Consider the following 10,247-nt stretch of genomic DNA (forward strand, 5'->3'; position numbering starts at 1 on the left):
TCTCTCTCTCTCTGTGTGTGTGTGTGTGTGTGTGCGCGAGAGTTTAGATCTTATTACAGAGACACAGAACCATGGAGCGTAACAGCACTACTTCTGAAACATGGCAATCATCGATCCCTCTTATTGTTCATAAGGCTAATAATAAGGGACCATCATCTTCATCTTCATCTTCATCTTCGATACCCACCGTTCTCATCCTTAGCACTCTTGTTGCTGTTCTTGGTTCTTATGTGTTTGGCTCTGCTGTAACTTCCTTTCTTTTCTTTTCTTTGTTGTCGAATCCATCATCACAGATTCACACTGATGAGTTCTGTTCTTGCAGGTGGGTTATTCATCCCCTTCACAATCTGGAATCATGCATGACCTCAATCTTGCTCTCGCCCAGGTTTTTCTTTCAACTCTCTTAATTTACATGTCTTGAATGAATATAATTTTGATGCACTATGAGTATAGAGTAGTTTTACACTTCATCCAATTACGTAATATTACATTGATTGGGCGATGCATAAGACGTTTTACATGCATCAAAATTAAACATATTTATATTCATATTCATTGAAGAAAATCTCATGCACTAAGCTATTCAAGCCGTAATGTTGATGATTTGATGAACTAGAAGAGAGAGGAAGAGTGAAGGTTGAGAGAGAGAGAGGGAGAAAATGAACACTTCTCATTTCTTGAAATTTTACAGAATGAAAAAAAAAAACTAAAAAACTGTTTTGTTAGATGGTTACACTTTATGTACCCATACTACAATTAATTACAGCTACACATTAAATAATTAACAAGCTAAACTAGTTTTTATTCTAATTGTCATATGCTAAAATGACTAACTAATTACAACTGAGCCTACATCTACTGTTAATAGAAAATGATCTAGATAACATTCATATTTATCTTTTTGTATTTAATCATTGGATTCTTTCATGCAGTATTCCATTTTTGGTTCAATATTGACAATTGGAGCCATGATTGGTGCCATTCTCAGTGGTACAGTAGCAGATTATGTGGGTCGTCGACTTGTAAGTTCCTCCAATTTTATGTTTTCTTTATATATCAAAGGTGTAGCTTTCACTTGTAATTTTTCACTAATGAACTTCACTTTGAATGCTATGTTATTTTTTCTATGAAGGCCATGGGATTTGCCGAGGTTTTCTGCATATTTGGATGGGTTGCCATATCATTCGCGAAGGTATAAAATTGATTGATTTCATTCCCATATATTGAGCTCTAAGTGTTTGTTGAATTGCCGCTTTTCTTTAAAACCAATGAAGTTAGAGATATAATTAATGAAAGGGTTGCAATGAACATTCTTTGAGTTGAATGTCTTCATTCACAGCATTTCCATTAGTTCAGTTGTTGATATCTAATATATGGTGCTTCTTTGAAGGATGCTTGGTGGCTTTACGTTGGAAGATTGTTTGTGGGATTTGGGATTGGTCTTCTATCTTATGTGGTAGTTATTGTGACATGTAAATAATTTTGCCATCATTGCAGTTCAAACTGTATTCAGTGTCATCCAACACATACAAATGGATAGTTCCCTTTCCATAATAGGTACCGGTTTACGTAGCAGAGATAACACCCAAAAATCTTCGAGGGGGATTCACTACAGTTCATCAGGTAGATCAGAGCTGCACTTGATATTCTATTAAATGCTGTTCTATTCTTATCGAGTGTGCCGCTTATGTTTTGCATGCTTTGTGTGTAAGCTTATTTTAATCCCTATTCAGTATCATTTTGACAGTTGATGATATGTATTGGAATGTCATTAACTTACCTAATGGGAGCAAACTTGAATTGGCGGGTTGTTTCTCTAATAGGTAATGTTGGTGTTGGTGTTAATGTCAATAAACAAACTTTATGCATAGTACTCACATCGATGTTGTTTCTATCTCAGGAACTATTCCGTGTCTTGTACAGCTTCTGAGCCTTCCCTTTATCCCTGATTCTCCTAGGTGGTTGGTAAGTGGGTGCTAGATGCTGTCAGTTTCTTGATCGAGCTGTCTTGGTTGGAACATAACATGCCAATGCAACTGAAGTTTCTCATCAATATTTTCTCATAGTTGGACTAAAAAGTATCATAACTGTTGCTTCACAATCTTGTGTAGTCAAAGGTTGATCGCGTGAAGGAGAGTGATTCTGCTTTGCAGCACCTTAGAGGGAAGAATGCCGATGTTTATCAAGAGGCCACTGAAATTAGAGTATATAATAAGTTTTTGTCCATTAAAATTTGAGTATGTTTGGTTACAATAACCGGGACATCACTTTGTAATTTAACTTCTCGCAGGAGTATATAGAAACACTTCAGCAGCAAACAGAAGCTAGCCTAGTTGGCTTATTTCAGTTGCAGTATTTGAAGTCACTTACTGTGAGCTCTCTTAACTAAACCAATTTGTGTCATCTACAGCTTATTTTAACTGTTTGCAAACTTCATAATATTTAGTTACTTGCCTAGGTAGGAGTTGGATTGATGATACTGCAGCAGTTTGGAGGGATTAATGGCATTATTTTTTATGCAAATTCTATATTTATCTCTGCTGGTATGTGCTACTCTTTCTGCTTTTATCTAATGACATTTAAAATTGAGTATCAAATGATATACTTAAAAAATTATTTATACCAAGAAATATTCTCATGTATGACAGGCTTTTCGGAAAGTATTGGTACAGTAGCAATGGTCGTTGTTAAGGTTTTTACTTCCTGTTTCACAATTTAAGTAGCGTAAAGTATTACTTTGGTCCTCAACATTTGGGCAAAATCCTAATTTAGTCCCTAACGTTTTAAACGTCCTATTTTAGTTCTAAAAAGTTTCAAACATCCTATTTCATTTCAAAAAGATTTCAAGTGGATTCAATGTTGTCCCACCGTTAAATTTGATATGAATAATTAGCATATTGAAGAGGCAATAACATTTAATTTTAGTACGTAAGTAAAGTCAACCCACCAATGATCACTAATGTAAAAGCTTTTCCTTTAATTATGAGGGTTGATGATTGATTGCTAGGTTTTGGATTTTTTTTACAAGGAGATCTAGAAGAAGTGTTACAAGAAGGTTTTAGTTATATTTTTCTAACGCATAGAAGAAGATATGACTTAAGAATAATGTTTGTTAACATCCACGTCACTCATTCTGTTAACTACTCGTGTCAAATTTAACGGTGGGACAAAATTGAACCCATTTGAAACTTTTTGAGGAAAAAATAGGACGTTTGAAACGTTAGGGACTAAATTAGGATTTGACTCAAATGTTGAGGACCAAAATAGTACTTTATCCAATTTATTATTTCTGTCTACTTAGTGCCATATACGATAAGATGAGATATATGCCACCGTTGTTGAATGTACCCTTCATTCCCACGTCTCTTGACACGATTCCTATCATTTTGGTGCTTTAGATCCCAATGACAACTTTGGGAGTATTTTTGATGGATAAATCTGGTAGAAGACCTTTACTACTGGTACAAAGATTGAACATTTATTTGTACTTAATTGTGCCGCATTCAGTAGATTCTAAATCCAAAAGTTGGATTATTATGCAGGTCTCTGCAGTGGGAACCTGCTTAGGATGTTTTCTTGCTGCTCTATCATTCTTCTTGCAGGTTCTTTTAATTACAGAATCTGCCCTAGTAAGTTTCTTTCGCATGAATTCATTTTCTTTTCTTTGACTAGTTCTACTACCTATATGCAGGACTTACATAAATGGAAAGAACTCAGTCCAGTTTTGGCACTTGTTGGTGTACTGGTAATACAAATCTTCGACTATAGTGTGAAAATCTCATAAATCTAAATGCAATATTTCAGTATCTAACTCAAATGGATTCAAAGTCATGAATAAGACTTAATTTGGAAGAAGAATATAAAACTGTTATCTTTTAAAGGTAATTTACATTTGAATCTTGATAATGAGCAGATATATGTAGGATCATACTCCATAGGGATGGGGGCGATTCCATGGGTTATAATGTCTGAGGTAACTTCCTCTTACTATGAGATGAGAATTGAGAATCTTAAGCATATATAACAATAAATTATTTGTGCAGATATTTCCCATTAATGTGAAAGGCTCTGCTGGAAGCTTTGTGACCTTTGTTAACTGGTTGTGTTCTTGGATTGTCTCATATGCTTTTAACTTCCTCATGAGTTGGAGTATTCTCCATATTCTCCGGCGTATGCGGGTTGACAGTTGTATTCGTTGCAAGATTAGTACCAGAGACAAAGGGGCGCACACTTGAACAAATTCAAGCTTCTTTGAATTCATATTCTACAAAGAAATGAATTTGGTTTTCTTGTTCTCCCTGCTTGAAAGGCATATACACAAGTTTGCATGAAGGAAGCAACCAACAGGACTCATACCTTATATATATAAAGAGAAATTATTTGTGTATCACCTTTTGTGTATACTTCTTTTGTATACCTTCTTTTTATGGTATAAAAAAACAATTTTTAAATTTTTTTTTTTCACTTTTTATCAATCACTTTTAATACAAAATATGAAAAGAATATTAGAGAGATGTGCACAAAAGTAGTGCATGTAATATTTCTGGTCTATAAATATTTGATTTTAGAAATTCAATGTCACACTGTCATGGAAATATTGCTTCGAGGAATACATTTTTTTTTGGTTTTTAAATGACACTAGGTAGTTATCAATACATACATATATAGTTATTTATGTACAATTCTTTAACTAGATATTACTACATTCGAAATAAACTCACAGTTCAGTAGTTAAGTCTTCCAATTTTTTTAGTATGAGGTCGTGTGTTTAACAAAATCCTGAAATCTGTTACAGAATATTCGAACAAACTATAATGATTAAGTTGAAACATTCTTTTTATCTACATATTGGACCGTCATTAATGGTAACTCCATTGTCAATTCCTCAGACCATGCAGCAACAAAGAAAGTACAGGAAGAGGCGTTTGTGTTTCACTTTCAGAGTTTTTCTGAAAAGAAGTTAAATATATCCAACAAGAGTAAATAAATATATAATAAAGGAATTATGTACAAATCTGGTGTATGAAGAACTAGTCAATACACCCCATGATTCTTATTATTACTAGATAGATATATTGTATAAATATCTTAACTCAACTCAAGTCAAGACTCATCCACAAGTCACTATCACTCCATCACTGATTGATTCATTATGTTTTCTGTCATAACCTTAAAATTCTGTGTAGCTTCTTTGTGCAGGAGAGGTTGGTCAATCATGGAGGACAGTAAGAGCTTGGAACCAAGCCAATCATGGATTCCTTTGCTTTCCAACACTGAATCACAAGTTCATGGTGTTATTACCTGTGATAAACAGATGATGCAGAGTGAAACTTGTTCCATGCCAGCTACTCTCATACTCACCACCCTTGTTGCTGTCTTTGGTTCTTACGTTTTCGGATCTGCTGTATTTAATAAATTCCCATTTACACTCTTTGGTTTGAGTTTGGAAAAATCATCATCAGAACTCAGTATCATAGTACTAATTATTAATCACTGTCACTGACTGGTTTTGCAGGTTGGATATTCATCACCTGCTCAATCTGGAATCATGGATGAACTCACTCTCGAAGTTGCTGATGTTTGAACCTTTAAATTTGAATCACAACCTTCTTTTCATCATTACATTGAAATGAAGTTCAATTGTTAACTATAATGAGATGCTTGAATTGTGGCAGAAAACACTTAAGCTTATCTACATAAGTATTTACTTGTATGCAGTATTCATTTTTTGGTTCAATATTGACAATTGGAGCAATAATTGGTGCTTTTGTCAGTGGTAGAATAGCAGATTGTGTAGGACGTCGAGTTGTAAGTTTCTTTTTCTCCGATTTTATGTGTCTAGTTGTTTACTCAACTTTCTTATTTTGATGTTCTTTGGTTATTTGCATTTTGCAAATCAGGCAATGGGATTTGCAGAGGTATTCTGCATCTTGGGATGGCTTGCAATAGCATTCTCCAATGTAGGTTTGTCATTTCTTCGACTTCATTTCTCGGATTAGTCTAGCTATGCCTTTTACTAGAAATTTGAGTTGAGGAAGGTTGCATAATCTTAGTTATCTTTTTTGCAATATTCCAAGAATGTCCTTAAATGCAATTAAGAACGGAAGAATCTGTGCCGGCGTTAAGATTCTTGGTATTTAACACTTGCTGCTTGATTGAAGGTTGCCTGGTGGCTTTACATTGGAAGATTGTTGGTAGGGTGTGGGATGGGCCTTCTATCTTATGTGGTAATGTTAAGATTCATAAACTTTCTTATAATTTCAGTTCAAACTTCAAATTGCATTCAGCTGATCAAGTCAAAAGAAACACAAATAATTTTTTTTCCCTTTTATATAACATAACAGGTTCCAGTTTATGTAGCAGAAGTAACACCGAAGAATCTCCGAGGAGGATTCACCACGGTTCATCAGGTAAAGTGATAAAATATTCTCTCAAATGTCATTTTACTTGCATCATGTTTTACATATTTCAGGCATTGCCTTATTCCAAATCCTTATTATTATGTTGACAGCTTATGATTTGTTGTGGGGTATCATTAACTTATCTTATTGGAGCATTCTTGAATTGGAGGATTTTGGCTCTGATAGGTAAATGACCTTCTTTCTGGTGTTGTTTTAATAAAACATGAAATCAAACAACTGGGTTGATGAAACTACTCACATCTTTTTCATCTTTGTCTCAGGAATAATTCCTTGTAGTGCACAGGTTCTGAGTCTACCCTTCATTCCTGAGTCTCCTAGGTGGCTGGTTAGTTGTTCCTAGTTGCTTACTATCATTCAAACAAGCAACTAATCATTCTTCACTTTTTATTAAAACGATTGGAGTTGCGAAATCTCACCAATACTTACAATCTTCTGCAGGCAAAGGTTGGTCACTTGGCGGGGAGCGAAAATTCTTTACAGTGCCTTAGGGGAGAGAATGCCAATGTTTCTCAAGAGGCCACTGAAATTAGAGTATATAACAAGCGTTTGTTCCTTCGAGTGCTAAACTCGTGTGTTACAATCTATCTAGAAAGCAAAAGAAAAAAGGAAAAAGATACCACAAAGTCTAACACACTAACATGCACTGTTTTGGTAGGATTATACAGAAGCACTTCAGCAGCATTCAGAAGCTAGCATTATTGGATTATTTCAATTGCAGTATTTGAAGTCACTTACTGTGAGCTTTCATTTTTCGAAGTTAGATTTACTTGGTTCTATCTTAACTTTTGCACACTCTTACTGTATCTTGTTGCTTGATGTAGGTAGGTGTTGGCCTAATGATACTGCAACAGTTTGGAGGGGTTAATGGCATTGTTTTTTATGCAGGTTCTATATTCATTTCTGCTGGTACGTCGCTGTAGGAGAAGATGAATATGAAAATATTAAGAGTTATAGTAATACAATTCTCAAGAAAGCAAAAACTCTTATCTATGACAGGGTTTTCAGCAAGTATTGGAACAATAGCAATTGTTGCTGTTCAGGTCCTTAATCATCTTCATACAATTCTTTTTCATTAGTCTTCTCTTCATGTCTTAGTCTCTTCACAGTGCACACTGTTTGCAGATTCCAATGACAATTTTGGGAGTACTTTTGATGGATAAATCCGGAAGACGACCACTTTTGCTGGTAAGAAGGTTTAGGTCCTATTTAGTTTCTATTTTCATTTCAATGTTGTCTAAAGCCTGAATTTTTATTGTTTTTACTTTTTTTTAAAGCAATATCTTGAAAACAGAAAACACTGAAAATAAAGACAGAAACAGAATATTTTTGTAAAAATTTTGAATCCAAAAGCTTATTAAGTTCTTGCATACAGGTCTCTGCTTTGGGAACATGCTTCGGATGCTTACTTGTGGCCCTATCATTCCTTTTGCTGGTTCTTGGATTTGCAATTATGCTTCATTAAGTTCTGTTTTCACTTCAGTTTTGCTGAGATTAATCAGTTAATTACGGTTGTCATATGCAGGACCTACATAAATGGAAAGATCTCAGTCCTATTCTTGCTCTTGCTGGTGTACTGGTAATGATTTAGTAGTGAAATACTTATGTTGTAAAACACTCTTATTTGATTTGATTTAATTTTTACTTAAATAAGTATATAGTATTACATCTTCTTTCAAGTATGAAACTGTCAATCACATAATCTTGCTAGAACTTTTCACAGTGCCTCTAATATTAGAAAGTTTGTTTCACTCAAACCAATATACATGTGAGGCCATACATAAAGGTAGTTCAATGATTTACATTCTAATTTTATGATGAACAGGTATATACAGGATCTTTCTCTCTTGGCATGGGAGGAATTCCATGGGTTATAATGTCTGAGGTAGTTTCTTATCAGAATCTACTACTGCCAAAAGAAAAAAACTATGAGAAAATTGTTAGATTGTGATGTTTAGGGTTAGGTTTTAACGAAACTTAATTTTGATGTAATCTGATTCAACTAAATCTTAACCCTAGACATTCGTCGTAATTTAACTCGAAAAATCATAATCTAGTATTTATATTTCGCCATTATTATTTTATATATGCTCTAATCATGGAGTATAATTTCTTATCATTAAAATAGTAAGCATTAAGGTTGATTAATTGGAGAATTTTTTGTTTCAGATATTTCCTATAAATGTAAAGGGGTCTGCTGGAAGCCTACTGACTTTAGTTAGTTGGTTATGCTCTTGGATTGTGTCATATGCCTTTAACTTCCTTATGAGTTGGACTTCAACAGGTAAAAAATTTGGTAAAAAGTTATATAGATCAATCCCATTAAACATTTTTTAAAGTTCCCAAATTAGTCTCTCTGTATAGACGATAAATTTGACACAGGAAGTGATCGATTTGTCTAACGAAATAGGGTTTATTGGTGATTAAAATTTGTTGTAAATTAAATTGTTTTACTAAAATCTTTTAGAGACTAATTTAGAGTATTAGTTGAAGGGAAAAATAAAAAAGTTAAGAAGTTCTTATATGTGAAGTTAATTACTTAATGTATTATGTTTGGGCAGGAACTTTCTTCATATTCTGTGGCATTTGTGGTTTCACTGTTGTATTTGTGGCAAAATTGGTACCAGAGACCAAGGGCCGTACACTAGAAGAAATTCAAGCATCTCTCAATCCATTTTCAACAAAGACATGAATTGTAATGTGTTTGCTTGATCTTGTGGTCCAATACTATTTCCAAGTTTCCATAATAATGCTTAAAGCTTAATATGATTGTTGGATCAAATATTTATCGTTAGGTTAAAAATTATTATAATTTCTTAGAACTATATCCGGCATCAAATGCTAGTGCTTGTTGTCAAGGTGGTGTGCCAAATTAGTTTACGTTTCATGAATTATCACTTAAGACAAAATTGCATATTCATGAGTTTCAATTTTAATTTTTCCTTTTGTTTATTTGATAAATTAAAGGATTTAATTCCATGCAAAACGTATGTTATCTTCTATTTAGATTTTAGAAGATACTGAAAAATTGAGTTAATAGTCAAATTTATCTCTGAAAAATTATTTATTTTTTAAATTGATCATCAAATAATTTGTTTAGTCATATTAGTCTCTAAAAAATAAAATATAAATCAAATTGATCCTTCTGTTAGTTAGACGATGATGTGTCACGTGTGACATGATGACGTGGTAGGTTAATACCACATGTCACAAGATGATTAGTATTAAGTCAATGACACTCAACATGCCACGTGTCATTTGACATGTCTTAAATTTATTTATAATCAAATTAGTTCCTGAAAGTATAAATATAAGTCATTTTTATCCTTAAAATTTTATAAATTGATCAAATTAGTCTTTATATAATTTTTTTATAATATTAAATTTTTAATATTTCTTAATCCTACTCATTTTAATCTTATTTTTTACACCTTAATAAAAAAATAATAATAAAAATAATTAAATTGTTACAAAGTTATTTTCTCATATATATATATTTTTTTTTTCATTTTTAAATTTTAGCTTTTTTAGTGAAATTGTTTTAAATAAATAATTTTATCAAACTATTATTAATTATATACTAAAAGTTTTAATATTTTAGATTTCACTAAATAAATATAGAAGTTATTTTGAATGTTTTAGTCTTTTAGGTTTTACTAAATAATTATAGTAGCTATTTTTAAAAAACTATATTAAAATATTAAAATTCGAACAAGTGATCTCATAATTCAATTTTTCAATTATTGAGTTTTATCATATAAATTATACAATAATATAAATTATAATTTTAAAAATTCTAAAAGATTTAAATTTTAAAATAATTACTAT

General features: G+C 32.5%; 2 protein-coding genes across 3 annotated transcripts; both read left to right on the top strand.

Annotated features, from left to right (window-relative positions):
* On the top strand, positions 1 to 4,602 carry LOC107492096 (sugar transporter ERD6-like 5). The gene is given in 18 exon segments (XM_052263192.1): positions 1 to 245; positions 323 to 385; positions 933 to 1,022; positions 1,133 to 1,192; positions 1,391 to 1,456; positions 1,558 to 1,623; positions 1,748 to 1,823; positions 1,901 to 1,965; positions 2,112 to 2,204; positions 2,291 to 2,371; positions 2,459 to 2,543; positions 2,649 to 2,692; positions 3,399 to 3,461; positions 3,543 to 3,602; positions 3,692 to 3,745; positions 3,914 to 3,973; positions 4,044 to 4,150; positions 4,152 to 4,602. Coding segments are annotated over 18 exon segments (1,434 nt in total). The 5' UTR covers positions 1 to 71; the 3' UTR covers positions 4,279 to 4,602.
* A 161-nt stretch (positions 4,603 to 4,763) lies between these two features.
* LOC107492094 (sugar transporter ERD6-like 5) lies at positions 4,764 to 9,355 on the top strand. Of its 2 annotated transcripts, none has more exons than XM_052263191.1 (18): positions 4,764 to 5,404; positions 5,516 to 5,578; positions 5,719 to 5,808; positions 5,901 to 5,960; positions 6,162 to 6,227; positions 6,345 to 6,410; positions 6,512 to 6,587; positions 6,683 to 6,747; positions 6,861 to 6,995; positions 7,078 to 7,158; positions 7,244 to 7,328; positions 7,419 to 7,462; positions 7,545 to 7,607; positions 7,795 to 7,854; positions 7,945 to 7,998; positions 8,245 to 8,304; positions 8,589 to 8,703; positions 8,981 to 9,355. In XM_052263191.1, the coding sequence occupies exons 1-18, from the start codon at positions 5,153 to 5,155 to the stop codon at positions 9,109 to 9,111; spliced, it is 1,566 nt and encodes a 521-aa protein (XP_052119151.1). In that variant the 5' UTR covers positions 4,764 to 5,152; the 3' UTR covers positions 9,112 to 9,355. The 2 variants fall into 2 exon arrangements, with proteins under 2 accessions (XP_052119151.1, XP_052119149.1); XM_052263189.1 differs by having other exon boundaries at positions 4,767 to 5,404; positions 6,861 to 6,953.
* The last annotated feature ends 892 nt before the right edge of the window (positions 9,356 to 10,247 follow it).

The sequence above is a fragment of the Arachis duranensis genome, chromosome 6 (genome assembly GCF_000817695.3).
Source record: "Arachis duranensis cultivar V14167 chromosome 6, aradu.V14167.gnm2.J7QH, whole genome shotgun sequence".
NCBI lineage: Eukaryota > Viridiplantae > Streptophyta > Magnoliopsida > Fabales > Fabaceae > Arachis > Arachis duranensis.